This window comes from Salvelinus fontinalis, chromosome 21 (genome assembly GCF_029448725.1).
Source record: "Salvelinus fontinalis isolate EN_2023a chromosome 21, ASM2944872v1, whole genome shotgun sequence".
In the NCBI taxonomy this organism is placed as follows: domain Eukaryota; kingdom Metazoa; phylum Chordata; class Actinopteri; order Salmoniformes; family Salmonidae; genus Salvelinus; species Salvelinus fontinalis.
The window spans coordinates 15,455,458-15,480,884 of NC_074685.1; the positions used below are offsets into that span (position 1 = coordinate 15,455,458).

General features: G+C 43.9%; 1 protein-coding gene across 3 annotated transcripts; it reads right to left on the reverse strand.

Annotated features, from left to right (window-relative positions):
- Positions 1–191: 191 nt before the first annotated feature.
- LOC129818308 (3-hydroxy-3-methylglutaryl-coenzyme A reductase-like) lies at positions 192–24,964 on the reverse strand. 3 transcript variants are annotated; one of them, XM_055874060.1, is made up of 19 exons: positions 24,426–24,955; positions 23,669–23,870; positions 23,386–23,497; positions 23,169–23,256; positions 18,410–18,494; positions 17,874–18,086; positions 17,551–17,670; positions 17,255–17,415; positions 16,643–16,902; positions 16,306–16,511; positions 6,545–6,739; positions 6,245–6,403; positions 5,983–6,140; positions 5,621–5,726; positions 5,217–5,387; positions 3,341–3,481; positions 3,078–3,236; positions 2,834–2,988; positions 192–1,624 (listed from the first exon to the last, which is right to left on the reverse strand). In XM_055874060.1, the coding sequence occupies exons 2-19, from the start codon at positions 23,831–23,833 to the stop codon at positions 1,570–1,572; spliced, it is 2,709 nt and encodes a 902-aa protein (XP_055730035.1). In that variant the 5' UTR covers positions 23,834–23,870; positions 24,426–24,955; the 3' UTR covers positions 192–1,569. The 3 variants fall into 3 exon arrangements, with proteins under 3 accessions (XP_055730035.1, XP_055730036.1, XP_055730037.1); XM_055874061.1 differs by lacking the exon at positions 24,426–24,955 and adding an exon at positions 24,265–24,363; XM_055874062.1 differs by lacking the exon at positions 192–1,624 and having other exon boundaries at positions 2,895–3,236; positions 24,426–24,964.
- Positions 24,965–25,427: the final 463 nt, after the last annotated feature.

Genomic DNA, 25,427 nt, shown 5'->3' on the forward strand with positions numbered 1-25,427 from the left:
AATCAAGCTTTGAGAATTTGAATCAGCTGTGTAGTGTTAGGACAAAATATGCACCCCTTGGGGTCCCGAGGACCGAGTTTGGGAAATGCTGCCCTAAGGCCAAGCATCCCAACAAATCGATAGACCACTAGTGAGCTGCTTTACAACAAATAGCAAACATAACCTTGTCCTTTTCCAATAAATAAAGTTAGTCTCTTAAAAGTGGTTTATTGAAGGCGACTTGTATGGCTTTGTTTCATCCAGTATTCCCACATACATCTAAACACTCGCTGAAGCAATGCAACTTTAGTCCCAAACCTCAACTGTAGTGGTTTAGACACCATTTAAAGGCAGACTAATAGCGCAATTTAAATTTAAAAAGGCAATGTTTCAACGCTGCATATGTCAGCTCAAATTTCAAGTTGTAATATACCGTGGCTTTTCAGTGCTACGGATTGAATCAAGCCCAAGACCGTCAAACCATTTCTTACACATTCCCAATTAAAAGGTACCTCGAAACACTGCAGTGTAAGGCATATATACTCAGACCAAGAACACTCAATCATTAAATCATACTGTACACTCACATTATAGCTAGCACCTTGGTTTGACATTTTTATCCAACATTATCGATGAAATAATACATTAAAAATCAGGAGGTATGGCAGGTTTAATTTGAAAGGAAACGATCTACAGCAATACTAGGCTTGCCTCTCAAACAACTATTTGGCAACTTAGTGCAAAACATCTCGCCCTTAGCAACGTTTTAACCAAATATTTAGTCAGGAGATTTGGGTTGCATTCTGCCCAATCCTGCACACAATACAGTATCATATTGCCCTGGCACTTCTCCAGATACTGTAAGAAGCTGATCACCTCCACATACACTGAATGTGTGCCTCTAGAATGTACCCATTAAAAAAAAATATATATATATAGATAGATATATATATATATATATATATATATATATATATATAGATATATATATATATATATATATATATATTGCTTCAGGGCATTTGATCACAACAAACCTGTTGTCCATGATGTAGGGGGTTGTGTGGCTGTGTGCACACAGCCGTTAAAGGCCAAATCCTTCTGCCAATGAAATTCTAATTTCAACTTGGTCAGTCTGTCCACATGATTCCAATGGCCATTTTAAAGACAATGGCACATTTGTGAATTTGCAAAAAATACAAAATCATAAAATACAAAATCTTTTTTTTCCATTCAGACAATCCCACTGCACACACAGTGAATAAACAGAGTCCTTTGAGTTCCATTCTGCACTGTGTATTAACCAAGTGACGAGTCAGATATCTCTGAGGTTAGCAGCAGACAGAAGTACTTCTCTCCCAGAGTGTCCAGCCCAAACCACTCATTTCCAAAACTGTTCCATTAGCAGTTTTATTTCTGTTGTAATAAATAAACAGCAGCCATCTTCTGGGTAGGAGGATGTATTGTTGCAGGCTGGATGCTCTGAGATGAAAGGATCATGCTCACACTGGGCTAATCCTCCAGCTCCCAGAATTCACTGCAGGTCCTCTATCACTAGAAGGCTCATTGTGATTGGTTGTAATGTATCTGTCACGCAGCCTCCTCTGAGTGGGATTGAGCCATTTGTGGCACATTGGCTTGAGATCTGAGAGGGAAAAAGAAACATTGAAAGTAAAGCAGTCACCAATCTTTTTCAGGAATAGTGTGAACAGAGTACCATTCTCCCTTTTAGAAGAGGTCTCTGGAGTGTAGTTGTGAGCCATGAGGGTTAACTTCTTGATGCTAGGAGGCAGAATTTTATGTTTGGAAAATTAACGTTCCCAATGTAAACGGCCTATTTCTCAGGCCCAGATGCTAGAATATGCATATAATTGACAGATTAGGATAGAAAACACTCTAAAGTTTCCAAAACGGTCAAAATATTGTCTGTGAGTATAACAGAACTGATTTTGCAGGCAAAAACCTGAGGAAATCCAACCCGGAAGTGCCTCTTATTTTGAGAAATCCCTGTTCCATTGCCTGCCTATCCTCCATTTAAAGGGATATCAACCAGATTCATTTTCCAATGGCTTCCACAGGTTGTGAACAGTCTTTAGACATAGTTTCAAGCTTTTATTCTGAAAAATGAGCGAGATTTATCAAATCGCGTCAGTGTCCTTGATTAGTTCTTGCGCGCGAAAATTGTAGCTTGACATTTTATTTCTGTCTTGTATTGAATTACTTTACCCTCCAGTTGAAATATTATCGATTATTTATGCTAAAAACAACCTGTGGATTGATTATAAAAATGTTTGACATGTTTCTACGAACTTTACGGATACTATTTGGAATTTGTCTGGACTTCAAGACCGGCACGAGCCTGTGGATTACTGAACATAATGCGCAAACCAATTGGAGGTTTTTGGATATAAAAATCACCTTTATCGAACAAAAGGAACATTTATTGTGTAACTGGGAGTCTTGTGAGTGCAAATATCCGAAGATCATCAAAGGTAAGTGATTAATTTGATTGCTTTTCTGACTTTCGTGACCAATCTACATTGCTGCTAGGTGTTCGTAATGTTTTGTCTAGTAATCGATAAACTCACACAAATGCTTGGATTGATTTCGCTGTAAAGCATATTTTATAAATCTGACACAACAGGTGGATTAACAACAAGCTAAGCTGTGTTTTGCTATATTGCACTTGTAATTTCATGAATATAAATATTTTTAGCAATTTCTTTTTAATTTGGCGCTCTGCAATTCAGCGGTTGTTGATGACAATTAAACAAGTAAAGGGATCCGTGTGCCAAGAGGTTTTAAATGTAGTATACCTACTGTGAGTCAGGGGGTTATGGGTAGTGTAGTTTACCTGTTGTGGGTCATGTGACTCTGTACGAGGTGTCCGGCGGCGAGAGCGGACATCAGAGACAGTTCTCCTGCCAGGACGGTGGCACAGACAACGCTGGCCAACTGACGGGCATTATCCCCTGGACCAGTTAGACTGGCACCCTGCACACCCAGCATCTACAATGGACACGCATACGGGTTAATACATACCCTTATTGGAGGGGTACACACACACACACACACACACACACACACACACACACAACCTGTAGACAGGATTGTTGTGGTGCCAGGTTGGTGCCCCCTCCTACAGTGCCCAGTTCTATAGAGGGCATGGTACAGCTGATATACAGGTCCTCTCCTTCAGGACCCACTTGCTCCATCAGAGTTATACAGTTACTACTGCCCACTGTCTGGGCTGGGTCCTGGAGAGAGAGAGGGAAGGGAGGAAGATTATATAGGAAAAATATATTTTTATTGGTTTAGGAAAGACAGAATCTCAGAAGATCAGACTTTTCTTTTTAAGTACCTGTCCACAGGCAATGTAGATAGCAGCTACGATGTTAGCAGCGTGAGCATTGAAGCCTCCTATACTACCAGCCATGGCTGAGCCCACTAGATTCTTATTGATGTTCAACTCTACTAGGGCAGTAGTACTGGTCTTTAGGACCTGGAGAGACAGAGAGCATCATCTCAAAACAAAGGAAGGGGAAAATCACTGTAGTGTCTAAAATATTTGCTTCCACCAGTTCAGCTCTTCCAAGTCGGTATGTCTCAGTGTGTATGTACCCTGTCTCAATGTAAAGACGTGCTCAAATTTGTTGGTACCTTACAGCTCATTGAAATAATGCTTCATTCCTCCTGAAAAGTGATGAAATTAAAAGCTATTTTATCATGTATACTTGCATGCCTTTGGTATGTCATAGAATAAAGCAAAGAAGCTGTGAAAAGAGATTAATTATTGCTTATTCTACAGAAATATTCTAAAATGCCCGGACACGTTTATTGGTACCCCTTAGAAAAGATAACAAATAATTAGATTATAGTGATATTTCAAACTAATTAGTATCACGTCTCCAATCTCGTAATCAGTGATTCAGCCTATTTAAATGGAGAAAAGTAGTCACTGTGCTGTTTGGTGTCATTGTGTGCACCACACTGAACATGGACCAGAGAAAGCAAAGCAGAGATTTGTCTGAGGAGATCAGAAACAAAATAATAGACGAGCATGGTAAAAGTAAAGGCTACAAGACCATCTCCAAGCAGCTTGATGTTCTTGTGACAACAGTTGCAAATATTATTAAGAAGTTTAAGGTCCATGGAACTGTAGCCTGGGCGCGGCCGCAATAGGAAAATCGATCCCAGATTGAACAGAAGGATAGTGCGAATGGTAGAAAAAGAACCAAGGATAACTACCAAAGAGATACAAGCTGAACTCCAAGGTGAAGGTACGTCAGTTTCTGATCACAACATCTGTCGCTTTTTGAGTGAAAGTGGGCTCCATGGAAGAAGACCCAGGAGGACCATTTTTGGGAGAATGTCCTTTGGAGAGATGAGTCAAAACTGGAGCTTTTTGGCAAGTCATATCAGCTCTATGTTCACAGATGAAGAAATGAAGCGTTCAAAGAGAAGAACAACATACCTACAGTGAAACATGGAGGAGGCTGGGTTAGGTTTTGGGGCTGCTTTGCTGCGCCTGGCACAGGGGGCCTTCAATCTGTGCAGGTCACAATGAAGTCTCAAGACTATCACGTACTGCCCAGTGTCAGAAAGCTGTCGCAGGTCATGCGTCCTCCAACAGGATAAATACCCGAAACACAGAGCTAAAAGCACCCAAGAATGGATAGGAACAAAACATTGGACTATTCTGAAGTGGCCTTCTATGAGTCCTGATCTGAATCCTATCGAACCTCTATGGAAAGAGCTGAAACCTGCAGTCTGGAGAAGGCACCCATCAAACCTGAGACAGCTGGAGCAGTTTGCTCAGGGAGAGTGGGTCAAACTACCTGTTAACAGGTGCAGAAGTCTCATTGAGAGCTACAGAAAACATTTGCAGTGATTGCCTCTAAAGGTTGTGCAACAAAATATTAGGTTACGGGTCCCATCATTTTTGCCCATGCCATTTTATTATTTACAATATTATGTTGAATAAAAAAAATCAAAAGCAAAGTCTGATTTTTATTAAATATGGAATAAACAAATGGTGGATGCCAATTACTTTTGTCAGTTTCAAGTTATTTGAAAGAATTGTGCATTCTTCATTTTTTGTGGAGGGGTACCAACAGATTTGAGCACGTGTGTGTGTCTCCATTTGAGTATGTGTCTCCGTGTGAGCGTGCGTGTGTCTGTGGTTGTGAGTGTGTGTGTGGTTGTGAGTGTGTGTGGTTGTTGTAGCTGTAACATACCTCTCGGACCACCCTGGCGGGGACGGTGACCTCACACACAGCAGACTTTCCCCGACCCAGGATCCAGTTCATGGCTGAAGGTTTCTTATCAGTGCAATAGTTTCCGCTCACCGCTAGAACCTGGAGCTCAGGGAACTGCTGCTGGAGCCTGCTTACTGCCTGCTCTGTACCCTGCAGACACACACAGAGACAGTTAATATGTGCTATTAGACACCAGAAACAGCATTCTTGTTATTCTGTGAAGTCCATTCCATCACCAGTAAGTAATTCCTCTGAAGAATGTAACCTCTCTAAAATGGACACCCTTACTGCTCCACTGCATTACCTTTTAGAATGGTCACAAACACACACACACACACACACACACACACACACACACACACACACACAGAGCATAGTCTGACCTTAGAGAGCATGTTCATGCCCATGGCGTCTCCAGTGTGGGACTGGAAGCGGATGTAGAGGTTCCTCCCTGCTAGACCTACCAATAGCTTGTCCAGACGGGCAAACCTAACAGACAGAGGCAAATATGCAACTACTGTACAACAGAACAATACTATGTGACGGCCAATTTAAACTACATCATTGAGATCAGAGTAGCTATAAGTTGCCCCCAGTCACTGACCTAGGGTCAGTTATTTTCTATAATCCACATTAGGTGAGGTCCAGGTATGATTGGATAATCTGATCATTATAACATGACCCAACCTATATATTGATCTGTGTGATCCTGAGGTGACTGTGACCTTTAACCCTTGACCCTGACCTGCTGGTGTGGTCGAAGGCATCCTTGATGGTCCTGAAACCCTCTGTGGTCTCCAGCCAGGCCTTGACCTCTACAGCCCGGCACGCTGAGGGCAGCCGTACAACAGGACCCCGCGTCATACCGTCAGCTAGCACCCTGCTGCTGCAACCTCCACTCAACTGGAGAGAGAAAGGGAGGTTAGACGAGACAGAGTTAGCCTACGCTAGACATATACTCTACACTCAGAGAGTTAAACTGCAATAGACGTATACTTTACACTCACAGCGACGGCCCGGCATCCTCTGTTTGTGCTGGCCACAAGGCAGCCTTCCGTCGTTGCCATGGGAACATGGAACTGCTTCCCATCCAATAGGAGAGGGCCAGCAACGCCCACTGGCACGGGCATGTAGCCAATGACGTTCTCACAGCAGGTGCCCATCACCTGATAAAACAGAAAAACTTGGGATGGGTGAGGGCAGTACAACACTAGACCTTACTGGGTTGATTTCAGACCAAGCTTACATCAACTGTCTGTTTCAGTAAACTGGATTAGTGGCAGTTGTAGTCCCTATGAGTAGGCTACCTTAGTGTAGTCATAGTCCTTGTAAGGAAGACAGGCTAAGGCAGAGGGTGATGGTAGTTTGGATGATAGCATCTCTCTCCGGATGACCACGCCCCTCTCTGGTGTTTCCATGACAGCCTCCAGCTTATAGGTCAGGATGTTACGTGATGTCACCAGCTCCATCACCTCGGCATTGCTAAGAAAACGAGCGCCCAACTGGAAAGAAGCATAGGCAGAGAGCCATAAATACATATCAATATTAACACATCCAGTGCCTTCAGAAAGTATTCAATTGAGAAAAGCTGAAATGTCTTGAATCAGTAAGTTTTCAACCCCTTTGTTATGGCAAGCCTAAGTCATTTCAGGAGTAAAAATGTGTAAAAAAATCAAATAAAATTGTATTGGTCACATACACATGGTTAGCAGATGTTAATGCGAGTGTAGCGAAATGCTTGTGCTTCTAGTTCCGACAGTGCAGTAATATCTAACAATTTCCCAACTACTACCTAATACACACAAATCTAAAGGAGTGAATGAGAAAATGTCCATATAAATATATGGATGGATGAGCAATGGCCGAGCAGCAAGGTGCAATTGATTGTATAAAATACAGTAGACACATTTGATGAGTAATGTAAGAAATGTAAACATTATTAAAGTGGCATTATTTAAAGTGACATTGTTTAAAGTGACTAGTGATCAATTTATTAGTGGCCAGTGATTGGGTCTCAATGTAGGCAGCAGTCTCTCAGAGTTAGTGATGGCTGTTTAGCAGTCTGATGGCCATGAGATAGAAGCTGTTTTTTCAGTCTCTCGGTCCCAGCTTTGATGCACCTGTACTGGCCACGCCTTCTGGATGGTAGCGGTGTGAACAGGCAGTGGCTCGGGTGGTTGTTGTCCTTGATGATCTTGTTGGCCTTCCTGTGATATCGGGTGGTGTAGGTTTCCTGGAGGGCAGGTAGTTTGATCCCACACCACCCTCTGGAGAGCCTTGCGGTTGAGGGTGGTGCAGTTGCCGTACCAGGCTGTGATACAGCCTGATAGGATGCTCTCGATTGTGCATCTGTAATAGTTTGTCACGGTTTTGGGTGACAAGCCAAATTTCTTCAGCCTCCTGAGGTTGAATAGGCACTGTTGCGCCGCCTTCACCACGCTGTCTGTGTGGGTGGACCATTTCAGTTTGTCTGTGATGTGTACACCGAGGAACTTTCCACCTTCTCCACTGCTGTCCCTGCGATGTGGATAGGGGGGGTGCTCCCTCTGCTGTTTCCTGAAGTCCACGATCATCTCCTTTGTTTTGTTGACGTTGAGTGAGAGGTTGTTTTTCCTGACATCACACTCCGAGTACCCTCTCGTTGGCTTGATATGTCGACTGAGCGCCGTACTCAGATTATTGCATGGTTTGCTTTTTCCGTAAAGTTTTTTTGAAATCTGACACAGCGGTTGCATTAAGGAGAAGTGGATCTAAAATTCCATGCATAACAGTTGTATCTTTTATCAATGGTTATTATGAGTATTTCTGTAAATTGATGTGGCTCTCTGTGAAATCACTGGATGTTTTGGAACTACTGAACATAACGCACCAATGTAAACTCCGATTTTTGGATATAAATATGAACTTTACCGAACAAAACATAGATGTATTGTGTAACATGAAGTCCTATAAGTGTCATCTGATGAAGATCATCAAAGGTTAGTGATTCATTTTATCTATATTTCTGCTTTTTGTGACTCCTCTCTTTGGCTGGAAAAATGGCTGTGTTTTTCTGTGACTTGACTCTGACCTAACAATCGTTTGGTTTGCTTTCGTCATAAAGCCTTTTAGAAATCAGACACTGTGGCTGGATTTACAACAAGTGTATCTATCAAATGGTGTAAAATACATGTATGTGGATTTCTGGGATTCTGGGATTTCTGTTGTTATGAATTTGGCGCCCTGCAGTTTCACTGGCTGTTGAAGAGGTGAGACGCTACCGTCCCACATACCCTAGAGATGTAAAGAAATATATATACAGTGGGGAGAACAAGTATTTGATACACTCCCGATTTTGCAGGTTTTCCTACTTACAAAGCATGTAGAGGTCTGTAATTTTTTATCATAGGTACACTTCAACTGTGAGAGACGGAATCTAAAACAAAAATCCAGAAAATCACATTGTATGATTTTTAAGTAATTAATTTGCATTTTATTGCATGACATAAGTATTTGACACATCAGAAAAGCAGAACTTAATATTTGGTACAGAAACCTTTGTTTGCAATTACAGAGATCATACGTTTCCTGTAGTTCTTGACCAGATTTGCACACACTACAGCAGGGATTTTGGCCCACTCCTCCATACAGACCTTATCCAGATCCTTCAGGTTTCGGGGCTGTCATTGGGCAATACGGACTTTCAGCTCCCTCCAAAGATTTTCTATTGGGTTCAGGTCTGGAGACTGGTTAGGCCACTCCAGGACCTTGAGATGCTTCTTACGGAGCCACTCCTTAGTTGCCCTGGCTGTGTGTTTCGGGTCGTTGTCATGCTGGAAGACCCAGCCACGACCCATCTTCAATGCTCTTACTGAGGGAAGGAGGTTGTTGGCCAAGATCTCGCGATACATGGCCCCATCCATCCTCCCCTCAATACGGTGCAGTCGTCCTGTCCCCTTTGCAGAAAAGCATCCCAAAGAATGATGTTTCCACCTCCATGCTTCACGGTTGGGATGGTGTTCTTGGGGTTGTACTCATCCTTCTTCTTCCTCCAAACACTGCGAGTGGAGTTTAGACCAAAAAGCCCTATTTTTGTCTCATCAGACCACATTCTCCCATTCCTCCTCTGGATCATCCAGATGGTCATTGGCAAACTTCAGACGGGCCTGGACATGCGCTGGCTTGAGCAGGGGGACCTTGCGTGCGCTGCAGGATTTTAATCCATGACGGCGTAGTGTGTTACTAATGGTTTTCTTTGAGACTGTGGTTCCAGCTCTCTTCAGGCAATTGACCAGGTCCTGCTATGTAGTTCTGGGCTGATTCCTCACCTTCCTCATGATCATTGATGCCCCAAGAGGTGAGATCTTGCATGGAGCCCAAGACCGAGGGTGATTGACCGTCATCTTGAACTTCTTCCATTTTCTAATAATTGCGCCAACAGTTGTTGCCTTCTCACCAAGCTGCTTGCCTATTGTCCTGTAGCCCATCCCAGCCTTGTGCAGGTCTACAATTTTATTTCTGATGTCCTTACACAACTCTCTGGTCATTGTGGAGAGGTTGGAGTCTGTTTGATTGAGTGTGTGGACAGGTGTCTTTTATACAGGTAACGAGTTCAAACAGGTGCAGTTAATACAGGTAACGAGTGGAGAAAAGGAGGGCTTCTTAAAGAAAAACTAACAGGTCTGTGAGAGCCGGAATTCTTACTGGTTGGTAGGTGATCAAATACTTATGCCATGCAATAAAATGCTAATTAATTACTGAAAAATCATATAATGTGATTTTCTGGATTTTTGTTTTAAATTCCATCTCTCACAGTTGAAGTGTACCTATGATAAAAATTACAGACCTCTACATGCTTTGTAAGTAGGAAATCATGCAAAATCGGCAGTGTATCAAATACTTGTTCTCCACACTGTGTATATATATTTTTTTTTACACCTTTATTTAACTAGGCAAGTCAGTTAAGAACACATTCTTATTTTCAATGATGGCCTAGGAACGGTGGGTTAACTGCCTTGTTCAGGGGCAGAATGACAGATTTTTACCTTGTCAGCTCGGGAATTCGTTTTTGCAATCTTCCGGTTACTAGTCCAATGCTCTAACCACCTGCCTTACATTGCACTCCACGAGGAGCCTGCGTGGCAGGCTGACTACCTGTTACGCGAGGGCAGCAAGAAGCCAAGGTAAGTTGCTAGCTAGCATTAAACTTATCTTATAAAAAACAATCAATCTTAACATAATCACTAGTTAAACTACCGTAATTGCTGGACTATTAAGCGCACCTGAATATAAGCCGCACCCACTGAATAAAAAAAAAAAAAATGTATTTTGTACATAAATAAGCCGCACGTGTCTATAAGCCGCAGGTGCCTACCGGTACATTGAAACAAATGAACTTTACACAGCCTTTAAACGAAACACGGCTTGTAACAAAAATAAATAGGCTTTAACGAAACACGTCTTGTAACAAAAATAAATAGGCTTTAACGAAACAGGCTTGTAACATTTTTTTTTTTTTAAATAGCAGTAAACAGTAGCCTACCAAGAAAGTCCTTGGTCACCATCTTCCTCCTGTGCACTGAAACCACTGAAGTCATCTCCTTTGGTGTCGGAGTTGAATAGCCTCAGAATTGCTTCATTCGATGTTGGATCGTTTTCATTGTGCTCTCCTCACTTTCATCCGGAGGCAAATTCCCCGCTGAGCTTATGCTGCCCTCTTCAATACGCAGCAGCTCCACGCTGTCAGGACCCACTGGCAGACTTGACCATAAGTCGCTCTTCGCATGCGGCCCGTTTTAGTGAAGGATTTCTCCCCACTTGTCATCCAAGCCTCATTTTCTAGTTCGGGCCATCTGCTTTTCTTTCCTCTGAAAGCTTTTGTTGTCTTTTTGCACTAAGTCAGTTTCTCACGCTGCTGTTTCCAACGTCTTATCATCGACTCATTAAGGCCAAGCTCCCGTGCAGCAGCTCTATTTCCTTTTCAAACAGCCAGATCGATCGCCTTCAAATTGAAAGCTGCATCATATGCATTTCTCCGTGTCTTTGCCATGATGAGGGTGACAAAATGACTACCGTAATCAGAATGATGGAAAGTTTGAGCGCGCTCGATTTACTTCACATTATGTGACGGTGCTCAGTTTTTTGGCGGCATGAATTTGTGAAAGCGGGAAAAACCATAAATTAGCCACATCATTGTATAAAGCGCAAGGTTCATAGCGTGGGAAAAAAGTAGCGGCTTATAGTCCGGAAATTATGGTAGTAATATCATCAACCATGTGTAGTTATCTAGCGTATCCTGCATTGCATATAATCAATGCGCTGCCTGTTAAATTTCTCATTGAATTACAGCCTACTTCGACAAACGGTGATGATTTAACAAGCGCATTTGCGAAAAAAGCACTGTCGTTGCACCAATGTACCTAACCATAAACATCAATGCCTTCCTTTAAAATCAATACACAAGTATATATTTTTAAACCTGCACAATTAGTTAATATTGCCTGCTAACAGGCCTCCCGGGTGGCGCAGTGGTCTAGGGCACTGCATCGCAGTGCTAACTGCGCCACCAGAGTCTCTGGGTTCGCCCCCAGGCTCTGTCGCAGCCGGCCGTGACCGGGAGGTCCGTGGGGCGACGCACAATTGGGCTAGCGTCGTCCGGGTTAGGGAGGGTTTGGCCGGTAGGGATTTCCTTGTCTCATCGCGCTCCAGCGACTCCTGTGGCGGGCTGGGCGCAGTGCGCGCTAACCAAGGGGGCCAGGTGCACGGTGTTTCCTCCGACACATTGGTGCGGCTGGCTTCCGGGTTGGAGGCGCGCTGTGTTAAAGAAGCAGTGCGGCTTGGTTGGGTTGTGCCTCGGAGGACGCATGGCTTTCGACCTTCAACTCCCGTACGGGCTCGGGAGAGACGTAGCGATGAGACAAGATAGTAATTACTAGCGATTGGATACCACGAAAATTGGGGAGTAAAGGGGATTCAAAAAATAATATATATATATATATATATTGCCTGCTAACATGAATTTCTTATAATTAGGGAAATTGTGTCACTTCTCTTGCGTTCCGTGCAAGCCGTCAGGGTATATGCAGCAGTTTGGGCTGCCTGGCTCATTGCGAACTGTGTGAAGTCCATTTATTCCTAACAAAGGCCGTAATTAATTTGCCAGAATTGTAAATAATTATGACATAACATTGAAGGTTATACAATGTAACAGCAATATTTAGACTTAGGGATGCCATCCGTTAGATGAAATACGGAACGGTTCCGTATTTCACTGAAAGAATAAACGTTTTGTTTTCTAAATGATAGTTTCCGGATTCGACCATTTTAATGACCAAAGGCTCGTATTTCTGTGTGTTATTATGTTAGAATTAAGTCTATGATTTGATATTTGATAGAGCAGTCTGACTGAGCGATGGTAGGCAGCAGCAGGCTCATAAGCATTCATTCAGACAGCACTTTAGGGCGTTTGCCAGCAGCTATTGCGCTGTTTATGACTTCAAGCCTATCAACTCCCGGCTTTAGGCTGGTGTAACCGATGTGAAATGGCTAGCTAGTTAGCGGGGTGCGCGCTAATAGCGTTTCAAACGTCACTCGCTCTGAGACTTGGAGTAGTTGTTCCCCTTGCTCTGCATGGGTAACGCTGCTTCGAGGGTGGCTGTTGTCGATGTGTTCCTGGTTCGAGCCCAGGTAGGAGCGAGGAGAGGGACGGAAGCTATACTGTTACACTGGCAATACTAAAGTGCCTATAAGAACATCCAATAGTCAAAGGTATATGAAATTCAAATCGTATAGAGAGAAATAGTCCTAAAATTCCAATAATAACTACAACCTAAAACCTCTTACCTGGTAATATTGAACTCATGTTAAAAAGGAACCACCAGCTTTCATATGTTCTCATGTTCTGAGCAAGGAACTTAAACGTTAGCTTTCTTACATGGTACATATTGCACTTTTACTTTCTTCTCCAACACTTTGTTTTTGCATTATTTAAACCAAATTGAACATGTTTCATTATTTATTTTATTTATGTATTATATTAAGTTAAAATAAGTGTTCATTCAGTATTGTTGTAATTGTCATTATTACAAATAATTCTTTGTTTATTTTTTTTAAATCGGCCGATTAAATCGGTATCGGCATTTTTAGTACTCCAATAATCGGTATTGGCGTCGAAAAATCATAATCGGTCGACCTCTAGTGGCGATAACTGACGAAAAATATCTTGGGAGATAATTTGGTTGGCATTTGATGGTAAGGAATTCTAGGTCGGGTGAACAGAAGGACTTGAGTTCCTGTACGTTGTTATGATTACACCATGAGTCGTTAATCATGAGGCATACACCCCCACCTAGAAATGGAAAAGGAGCTAAGCACAGACAAAATCCTAGAGGAAAACCTGGTTCAGTAGGCTTTCACCAGACACTGGGAGATGAATTCACCGTTCAGCAGGACAACAACCTAAAACGCAAAGCCTAATCTACCCCGGAGTTGCTTACCAAGAAGACAGTGAATGTTCCTGAGTGGCTGAATTACAGGTTTGACTTAAATCTGCTTGAAAATCTATGGAAGACTTGAAAATCGTTGTCTAGCAATGATTAAGTTTGACATCAGTACACTTTTAACGTGGAGAATGCCCACCCCATTCTGAGTTTGTAGACTGAGGTGCTTGCTGAGGTCACGTAGGTCTAGAATGGAACGCATATCCTCCAGTTCCAGCCTTCCTGGAGCTTTGACAGAGGAACCACTCGGGTTGCCTGCTTCTGGAGACCGGAGGATATTTCCTCCCTCAAAACAGGAGCTGAGGCCTCGGGAACAGTTGACGTGTTGACGCTACAGAAGCGTGGGGGACGCACAACAAATTGTAGCCTGTACCCTGACGTCACTGTTCAATGATCCAGGGTGACACTGCGCATGCACGCCATTGGTTGGCGCAGACAGTGAGCCTCCAGTGACCTTCCATCTGAAGGGGCGGGACACCACCTTGTGGACTGGGAGAGATTGGTTCTTCATCCATTTCCACCACTCTTGACAACGGTGTGTGTGAATGTGGAGGGACACTTTTCATCAAACTCACATGCGGGAGACAACACTTTTGACGTCCGTGAACACTGTGGAACTTTGGAGTTGAAAAAAAGGCTTACCTAAAGCCCGACCCACAATGGGTCCCATGGCTCCAGCGATAAGTGATGTAGCCCGATTGACAGTACTGTCGTCACAACGAGCCTGGCTGGCACCCAGCACTGGATTGCTGGCACAACTGGCTGGCACCCAGCACTGGACAACACATTAAAAATAGACCCAGGGGGAAAAACATTATCATGGAGGTTACTGGCGACAAGTACTGTCTCTCCAGTTTTTTAGCACCTTGTAACCTAGCTGGGAATAGGAAAGATGGCTCTGAAAAACTGACCCCTTCTGTGGTAACAGACGGGCGATTCATAATCTAATCTTATTCCCAGGAATGAAAAGCGCTGAGCTGGAGAAAGACAGCTCATTTCTGTGTGTGGGATAATATCATGGTCGTGTCCAACCCTGCTTGTTCCCTCGACTCCGCTACCAACCATCAATCGCCTACAGGTTCCATAACCGTTATCACTAGAGACCTCATTAGGGACTAGTGAGATACAGGCAGGAATCAGCAATGAATCCCAGTAATGAGCCACCTATGGGGGAGGGGTGACCCGTTGTGGACAGAGAGTGAATCGCCCAACTTACTACTCCCACTCTGAGGAGATTGATATAACCCTTGAACCCTGTGAATAACATGGAACACGTGGTACCAGAGGGCATTAAACATGGACGAGCTTCCAACACACATTGTGCTTCTGTATAACCTGCATGAAGCCAGGCCCCCTTATGGGCACAGAGGGCTCCGGCAATGGCTGACGTAATACCCCATTTGCCGTAACAAAACGTAGGGGCACTGTCGTCACAGACATTTTTGTGGAGCGGTGCAGCTGCTCGGCGGCTACTTCCTCATAGGAGTAGCATGCAAGCCCCCGCTCTCACTACTCCCTCCAACTCCAGGAAATGAGAATAGGAATGGGGTTGCCAAAGCGCTGGGGGGACACTAGTAAGCTTCATTCACCGGAAGTTATGCATGCTAGACGACGTTAGCCAGGAGGCTCTTTAGTCTAAGCTAGCCTCTTTGACTGCAGCACGGTCCGTTCGGAATAACCAAGCGACCGGGACCTAAATCCTTCTGGGAAGAGAGGCAAGCGGTGCTTAACCAAGGCAGACACAGGCAGCAGGGGTATACCCACATAATTTGTTCACCCACTCGTTGAATAACCTCACGTAACCAGCGACAGAGTGCACAGGAGCCAGGAAACATTCGACCTGACCAACGACCCGAAGAACTCGGGAGAAGAACTCACTATCAACAACACCAAGACCCCTAAAGAATCCTACACGATTGACAAGAGAACCTCCGCCGCGGACTAGTAGTGGAACAGTGCCAGCCGTCCCCTAGTCTCATACACAAAAAAAGCAAGGGCATGCACCGAGCAGAGACATAAAAGACAACCATCACAGACATTGGGGCATGGTCGCGAACCCGGCTTATTAGCCTTCGTTGTTTCGGTCACGTTAGCCATCTTACTTATTGCTATAACCAGGCAAATCGAAGAATAACTAATTGTTTGTGATTAGGAAACTTATGAGAACCATACAAACTTCAGCACACAACGTCCAGGGGGTGAGCAAGCTCTACCAATAATGGACAGTTTGCGCAATGCAAAACAGTCTCGTGTTCCAATTGCTTTAATAGCGTGAAAAGCGGAATAATTGAAGGAATGAATCCGAGCCTCACGCTTATCGCCTGTGGGAGAAGAGGCTTCCAGCGAAGTGCAGATTTTATTGGCCTTGTCAGGCGTGATTGTAGATCCTTCAACCAAAGTCACGATAGTGCAACTCCCCATAGTATGTTGTACCGAAGTTGACTGACTGAAAAGGAACCGTGTTTAAGTATTGTGAGCAAAGAATGGTAATATTTCTAAGTGTTGAGTGGTTGTTCTGTGTTTTAATACAGTTGTGTTTAACATAGTATGGTGCTGGATTCTGAGCGCAGTTGTGTAAAGGGGAAGCTCACCTCAGGGTTTCTGAGGATGGACAGACACTGGTCCAGGGAGCGGGGCTGGGAGGGGGGGTTGGGGAGAGATGTAGTTGTGTCTGGAGTTGGGGTAAAGAAAGGAGGTGTGGGGGACACACTGTCCCCTAAACTCTGAGGGAGAGGTCCATTCAGAGAGAAGGGACTGTTCTGCACCATTGAGGCCACCAGGGGTTGAATCACCTCAACTACAGAGAGAAAGAGAGTGAGTGAGAGAGAGAGAAAGAAAGTGGAGGGGAGAGATAACAATAAGACCAACAGACTTATAAACAGAGGAGTCTCAAAACAAATCAAGCACAATAACCTTGGCTCAGCTTACCTCTTTCCTCTTTGGCCGCTATGTTAGAATCAGTTTTAGCCAAAGGGTTTGGGGTGCTGTTGGTTGTCGGGGATGTTTTAGCAGGTGCAGGATCCCTCCTGCAGCAGTCCTCAGCCCCCTTATGGCTCAGTGCAGGGGCGGAGATAGAGGTGGAGATGGAGCTCTTTAGGGACAACTCTGTCTCAGCCGGCTCAAAGAAGACATACTTCACAGCCAGCAGCAGAGCCAGACCAAGTGTTATCACCTGCTCCAGCTCCATACTAACGAGAAAAGAGAGAGCTGAAAAACTTTACAAGATTTTGCTTTCACAGATTGTTTCTTTTTTATTTATTTAACTAGGCAAGTCAGTTAAGAACAAATTCTTATTTTCAATGACGGCCTAGGAACAGTGGGTTAACTGCCTTGTTCAGGGGTAGAACGACAGATTTTTAACTTGTTAGCTCGGGGATTGGATCTAGCAACCTTTCGGTTACTGGCCCAACGCTCTAACCACTAGGCTACCTGCCGCCCCAGTTGAGGCCGAGTCACCAACAACAGAAGGGCAGAGGGAGAATGTTCTAGAAATAGTCCAGTCCACCACCCAGAGGTGGGAGAGGTGATATAATGACTTACCTGGTGAGCGGTATTGGCCAGAGATTGTAGTCTTGGTCCATCCTCTGGACTGTAGGCCCATCGAGAGCTAGACTACTGCTGGCGCCATCCACTGTCCGGTTCTGACCTGGCTGCTCTGACACAAGACGACTGTGGGCATGGACCAGAACCAGACCTAGAGACTACAGGAAGAGGAGAGACCACATTCTTTATGCACATATTCTTTATGCTGTTCTTTCTCCATATGACCTTGACTATCTGGGTTACGGTTGTTAACTACGGGTTCGGGGTAGTGCTAAGGTTGGTCAATTTTTTACCATGATTATTTTAACCCTCTGTGTAACAGGGTTTGGTTTGTTGTCCTCCTCTTCAGCCATAACACGGGCAAAGTGACTCAGCTGCCAGACGGGACGGCCCTCGCGGCTCTCCCTGGACAGCTACACACACACACACACACACACACACAGGGAGAAAGAGGTGAGGAGATGTTACACACACACACATCTGAAAACCCTCCCTTCACATGCCGACTCTTATCTTAAAGGCCAGAGAGAACAGACAGACACACACAAGCTCAAACACAGACAGACACAATTTCAGACACACACCTCAGAATCTTTATTCCTGTGCCAATCCTTACCTCGAGGACCAGGGAAACGCAGGCAGGGAAGAAGGTCATGAAAACAAAGTAGTTGGCCAGGACAGACATGCAGCCGAAACAACACATCATCTCCAGCTGACGCACACCTGACAATGTGCCCACTCCAATGACCAGACACTCCACCAAGGCATCCAGGGTGAAGGTAGGACCCAGGATAGCCATGCCCTGAGAGATGTTCTCTCTCACCTCCTCCTATATAGAAAAACACACATATAGGTTAGGATTTCCCTTTACATAAACCACTAAATCCCATTGATTTAAAGAATCTCTGTTCCACTGGTCAAGAGTGCAGCTCCGGTATAAAAGTTAGTTCAGAAGTCTCACATCAGCAAAGCTATGATAATAGTGAGTTACTCCAAAAATGCCAGTAGCCAGCCACTGTTTCTTGAGACAACAGTTGCGTCCCAATATTCTTTCTTGGCTTCCCAGAGATGTGTGGGCAGTCTGGGCACCATAGACATACATATATTAGTGTTTTATGTACTCTGTGGAAGGCACTGAGAGAGGTTGCTTACCTGTGAGTTGGAGCTAAGGGCAAACTTGGCCAGGGTACAGGCCTTGGACAGGTCAATGAGGAGCAGGAAGAATGGCAGAGCTTCACTGAGGAGAGAAAACACAGTTACGTTTCATAAAGAGGTTCTGGATAACATGTAAGACAAGTGTAAGGACTGGGATAGGGATTTCACATTTGACTGTTCGAGTACTCACTTTACTTCTTTTCAGAGTACTCAAAAAAATAATAAATCAGGTATTTTTAGAACAATGCCCGCACTGTGAAAAAATGTGCGCGCGTGTATCTATACTGAACAAAAATATAAACGCAACATGCAACAATTTAATTGATTTTACTGAGTTAGTTCATGAGGAAATCAGTCAATTTAATTAGGCCCTAATCTATAGATTACACATGACTGGGAATAAAGATATGCATCGGTTGGTCACATACCTTTACAAAAAAGGGCCGCAAAATGGGCATCAGGATCTCGTCATGTTATTTTTGGCATTCAAACTGAGATCGATAAAATGCAATTGTGTTCGTTATCCGTAGCTTATGCCTGCCCATACCATAACCCCACCGCCACCAAATTTGCTAAAATGATGTTGGAGGCAGTTTATGGTAGAGACATTAATATGCTGACTGCTGGACATTCCTGCAGTCAGCATGTCAATTGCATGCTCTATCAAAACTTGAGACATCTGTGGCATTGTGTTTTGTGTCACAAAACTGCACATTTTAGAGTGGACTTTTATTGTCCCCAGCACGAGGTGCACCTAAGTAATGATCATGCCATTTCAATCAGCTTCTTGATATGCCACACCTGTCAGGTGGCTGTCTTATCTTGGCAAAGGAGAAATGCTCACTAACAGGGAAGTAAACTAATTTGTGAACAACATTTGAGAGAAATACACCTTCCTGGGATCTTTTATTTCAGCTCATGAAACATGGAGCCAACACTTTACATGTTGCATTAATATTTTTGTTTAGTGTATATGCCAACAGTGCGCAATAATGGCTAATTTATAATAACTATTACAAATAAATCCCAATTGCCCAAAAATATCAATAAAAACAAGTGCCATTTAAGATCAATTTACTGAAACCTTAAAATCAACTGTTTATATTATATATTGTAAAACGATCTCCAAAAAGGTAGTAACCTCAGCAGTGGAGCATGCTTGTAGAAGCCTATGGAATAGCCTTGTTTATAGTAGGGATGCACGATATAAAAATTGCTGAACATATCGGAATCGGACGATATTAGCTAAAAATGCAAACATCGGTATCGGCCCATGTCTAGTTTAACGCCGATGTGCAAAACCGATGTCAAAGCTGACGTGTATACCTGTATAACGTAGGTACATGCCGTAATGACGCCACGTAAAGTGTTGCGCTACACGTGCAACACAGCATTCATAACCTAGCCCACAAAGTCTGCTGTGTGGATCAAGCAGTCATTTGAAAGAGTAGGACATTTTCAGCGCGATAACTCAAAAAGGAAAAATCCATTAAAGCCTATATAATGAAAAAAATTGCCCGTGATGTTGGCTTTCGCCGACTGGTCGAGCACCAGTACACACTACCATGTGAGCTATTTTTCAGATGTTGCCCTACGGGAGTTACACAGTAATAGCGTCACTGCTATTAGCTTCAAGACATACATACTATTGTGAGGTTCTGAATTATGCTCTACAACCCAATACTATATGTGATTGAATACTCAATGTGATTGAATATTAGCAACTGTTGGCCTGGGCGCCTGGGTGTCTGTGTGTGTGTGCTGGAAGTAACAGTTAGCCCCAGATAAGTGTGCTGAGAAGCTGTGGTTAGCCTTGAGCGAGAACAGTGTGCTTTTGTATACAGGTGCAAATAGCTCAGACAATGTTGCAGAGCTGTCTGACCTCAGTCTCTGGGGTGAGGGAGCGTAATCTACACAGCAACAGCGCCGGGACACCAAAGAGCGCAAAGAGGCTAGGACTAGCCTGAGCGCCGGCGATAGGCTGGGTGAGTCTAACCCACGCCCAGTCTCTACTCTGACAGGCCGGCTCGGAAGCGGGAACTATCTCTGTCATGAGTATATTATAATATCTTTGTCAGGAACAAGTCAGTTCCTTGTTCCACCCTGCGGGTGTTGCAGTGAACCCGTATATACGAAAGTTGCATTTGCCATTTATTACTTAGTTAATAAAAAATACATAGCATACAATTAGTGACTCATTGTCATACTTGTCCTTATACCAGATTGAATTGACGCAACCCTAACGCTATGGAACGCCGTTTGGGTCTTTGCATGTCAAAAAAGATACAGTAGCACTGTCAAAGCTGTACAAAGAAGTCTGCAAATAAGCAAACACCGGCCACGAATGATGTGTTTACAATAGCGCGTTGGTAATAAAGTATAATTTGTTCGAACGCAACTTCTGGGGTAGCTAGCTTTAGCTTGGTGCTTAGCTAGCACCAATACAACCAGCCTGAAAACAATGACCAGTAGAAACTGCACTCATTTTCATTATTCTTAGCAATGATTTAGGAATCCGTGTAAGTATTGGCTAGGTTGCCACTTGTTCGCCTATTGAAATTGAACTTCAGTTCATGAAAATAAATGGCTAGCCAGCGAATTAACCCTGTTGCCCAAAGCTAACGTTATAAGCATCCAGGTAACTTCATCTGGCTAGTGAGGCTCGACTGGAATTGGTTGTGTTGTGAAGGTAGCCACAATAAGGATTAGGCACAATAGAGGAATTTGCGGTTTGCCTTCAAAATAAAGTGTCATTGACAGTAATGCAAATTAATACAAATAGCAGAATTATGCAATACATTTATTTTGAAGGCTAACCGCAGTCCACTATTGTGGCTAATCCTTATTGTGGCTAGCTTCACATAGATGGGTCTGACCACCATTAATCAAATAAAACCGGTCATGCTGGAGGATGTTGCAGGCAGCAGAACGTTCTCCACGGCGTCTCCAGACTCTGTCACATGTGCTCAGTGTGAACCTGCTTTCATCTGTGAGGAGCACAGGGCGCCAGTGGCGAATTTGCCAATCTTGGTGTTCTCTGGCAAATGCCAAACGTCCTGCACGGTGTTGGGCTGTAAGCACAACCCCCACCTGTGGACGTCGGGCCCTCATACCACCCTCATGGAGTCTGTTTCTGACCGTTTGAGCAGACACATGCACATTTGTGGCCTGCTGGAGGTCATTTTGCAGGGCGCTGGCAGTGCACCTCCTTGCACAAAGGCGGAGGTAGCGGTCCTGCTGCTGGGTTGTTGCCCTCCTACGGCCTCCTCCACGTCTCCTGATGTACTGGCCTGTCTCCTGGTAGCGCCTCCATGCTCTGGACACTACGCTGACAGACACAGCAAACCTTCTTGCCACAGCTCTCCTTGATGTGCCATCCTGGATGAACTGCACTACCTGAGCCACTTGTGTGGGTTGTAGACTCCGTCTCATGCTATCACTAGAGTGAGAGCACCGCCAGCATTCAAAAGTGACCAAAACATCAGCCAGGAAGCATAGGAACTGAGAAGTGGTCTGTGGTCACCACCTGCAGAATCACCCATTTTTTGGGGGTGTCTTGCTAATTGCCTATAATTTCCACCTTTTGTCTATTCCATTTGCACAACAGCATGTGAAATTTATTGTCAATCAGTGTTGCTTCCTAAGCGGACAGTTTGATTTCACAGAAGTGTTATTGACTTGGAGTTACATTGTGTTTTTTAAGTGTTCCCTTTATTTTTTTGAGCAGTGTATATTGTAATGAAACAGCAGAGAGCAGGTCTCGAACCCTCGACCTTCTAGCCCGAGGTCCGGCGTGCTATCGACTGTGCCGCAAAAGCATGCTCAAGCGGCAGAGTCGATTTCCGCACTTATAAACCCAGGGTCGTTACAATATATATACACACACACACATGACCAGCACTGTAGTTGCGAGAGACAACTTTACCAGCATCATAGCATACGTATCGATTAATCGTTGTGACATGAAATACAAGTGATAGTGTAATCAATGTGTAATAACTATGTAAAAAATGTATTAACTCGTTAAATTATTATGTAACATGCAGTCATATTCAGGTCCTGATTGGTCAACAAGCTTATTTGACACGTCAAATAATGTTATCTACTGGTCATTGTTTTCTTTTTTGACACGCAAAGCCCCAAACGGCGTTCAATAGAAATCCAGGTTGAGAATGAAACGACTGAACAACGAAACAGCACAGCAAGTGAAAGAAATAGGTTTTGATTATGTTTTACTAGTAAATGGGAACATTTTCACAATTTTTTGGTCAGTGTGGTGTGTGTGTAACCTTTACTTAACTAGACAAGTCAGTTAAGAATTTTTATTTATTTATAATGATGGCCTACCCTGGCGACGCTGGGTCAATTGTGCACCGCCCTATGGGACTCCCAATCACGGCCGGATGTGAAACAGCCTTGATTCAAACCAAGGACTGTAGTGACGCCTCTTGCACCGAGTTTCCGTGCATTAGACCGCTGTGTCCATGTGTGTGTGTTAAGTATTTAACTGTACTAGAATGCTTAAAAGGCCACCAAAATGTTAAATATCGGGTATAGTTTTTTTTGCATAGGAAAATATCAGATATCGGTATCAGACAAAAATGTATCTTATTGGTGCATCACTATTTTATAGTAAAAAACATTATGTAATATAACAAAATAAAATAGGCCAGCATATTGTGAAGTGTTTCGCATCTCACATCTGGAAAAGTTATTCTCAAACATAGTTAGGCGAGTCAAGTAAGAGCATGCTTACTTTAGGCCTGTCAACTCTTTCCCCAGGAAGTGAATGACCACGGTGCTGAAGACAAAGCTGGAGAATACTGTGAAGAGACCCGCTATACCTAGAGGCAACACAGAACAGACCATAACATATTAACAATCATAACATTCATCCACAGGTGGGTGTTAGTTACATATACACAAGACAATAGATGTTTGTATTGTTACAGTTCTTGTGAAATGAGACTTACCAAGGATGTACTTGGAGCCCAGCTGGCGAAGGTTCTGGAACTGAAAGTAGATGTACACGATGGCCATGCAGCGTGTCACCGTTAGAATGATTACATCACTGTTTAGGATTCTCTGTAGAAGGAGAAAGCATTTCATTTAATATTCTTTCCAAACATGACTGATGTCTTTGCTGTGGTGGTGTCACAGCAGCTTTAAGATGCAACACTAATCTTGGTAGAATAGAATAAAACATAATAATTGTCCCAGAGGGTCCACTTTCTATTGTGTGCCAGGCCAACTCACCTCCTGTAGTTTGGGACAGCCATTGCTCCAGCTGCAGATCTGGTCGCTAGTGGCCAGGTTGTTCATGGACATGAGACAGACGGTCAGGGCAATGGTGCCCACAATCACCTCCCAGGGGTGAGACGCCACCATCAGGCCATGTAGCCTGAACACCCCATTCAACATGGTGGATACACACCGGGTTAACACCTGGCTGGGGTCACTGGGAAAGCACGGCGAAAAAGTAACATGGTCACTCTCTCTCTCACACACACACACACAGAGTTCTTGGTCACTGAGTGACTTACCTTTAAAAAACGAACCCCCTAACCCTGTTAATTAACATGTTTCAAAACAAGACTGACAGAAAGAACAAACCCACCGCTTGCCTAACCTTAGCTTTATGAGTTATGACTAGGCAAGACTAACAACATAGCTAGCTAGTAAAGGAGATAACGTCAGCTACAGTAACTAGTAAACAATACAAATAGCAAACGTCTAGCTAACCAGCTATGACCACCATTACGTAGCTGACATATCTCACTACATCGTTCATTAACTTGCGTATCTGACAGCATGGTAAGTTAACTAGTAGTAGTTAGCAGCAGTATCGTTACCTTGCTAACTTACTAGCTGTCACTCCCAGCCCAAGTCCAGTGTGACTGCGAATGTTTCGAAATCAAGGTCATTTTATGCCACGCTATTATAAGATCAACCACTCACAACATTAAAGTAATTTTAACTTAATCGCTTTCATGTAAGAGCAAAAAATAAGTACCTTCATTTAAGAGTCGTGTATGTTCAATTGACCCATCCACAGGCACACGGCTTGTGGTCTGATGTAATCCGCTCACAAAAAAATGGCGAATGAGGAAATCGTCTGGTTACTGCGTCAAATGGTGGGCGTGGTTAAAACGTAGGCCTTAGCTCAGAGTAGTGCCGCCTTCACATATTGTCGGAACAAGGAAATGTCCGACTTGCTGAATCCATGAACGCGGCACGTATATAAACACAAACTGTTAGCAAGTCGGAAATGTCCTAGTTCCGACTAGATCATGAACGCAGCATAGGTTTGAAGACTTATGTAAATAAGGTATTTATGTTTTTGATTTAAAAGGTTTTATAAACCTGTTTTCGGTTTGTCATTATGGCGTATTGTGTGTAGAAAAAAAAGTTCCCTCATTTGTGGCCTGCTGGAGGTCATTTTGCAGGGCGCTGGCAGTGCACCTCCTTGCACAAAGGCGGAGGTAGCGGTCCTGCTGCTGGGTTGTTGCCCTCCTACGGCCTCCTCCACGTCTCCTGATGTACTGGCCTGTCTCCTGGTAGCGCCTGCATGCTCTGGACACTACGCTGACAGACACAGCAAACCTTTTTGCCACAGTTCGCATTGATGTGCCATCCTGGATGAACTGCACTACCTGAGCCACTTGTGTGGGTTGTAGACTCCGTCTCATGCTACCACTAGAGTGAGAGCACCGCCAGCATTCAAAAGTGACCAAAACATCAGCCAGGAAGCATAGGAACTGAGAAGTGGTCTGTGGTCACCACCTGCAGAATCACTCCTGTTTTGGGGGTGTCTTGCTAATTGCCTATAATTTCCACCTTTTGTCTATTCCATTTGCACAACAGCATGTGAAATTTATTGTCAATCAGTGTTGCTTCCTAAGTGGACAGTTTGATTTCACAGAAGTGTGATTGACTTGGAGTTACATTGTGTTGTTTAAGTGTTCCCTTTATTTTTTTGAGCAGTGTATATTGTAATGAAACAGCAGAGAGCAGG

Bases quoted from the DNA above. Each gene is read 5' to 3' on its own strand.
- LOC129818308 (XM_055874060.1), bottom strand. From the start codon at position 23,833: ATGTTGAATGGGGTGTTCAGGCTACATGGCCTGATGGTGGCGTCTCAC. The intron at 17,671-17,873 runs GTAAGGATTGGC...GTGTGTGTGTAG, and splicing joins GCGTTTCCCTGGTCCTCGAG to CTGTCCAGGGAGAGCCGCGA. The intron at 1,625-2,833 runs GTAAACTACACT...TTTCCCTCTCAG, and splicing joins AGTCACATGACCCACAACAG to ATCTCAAGCCAATGTGCCAC.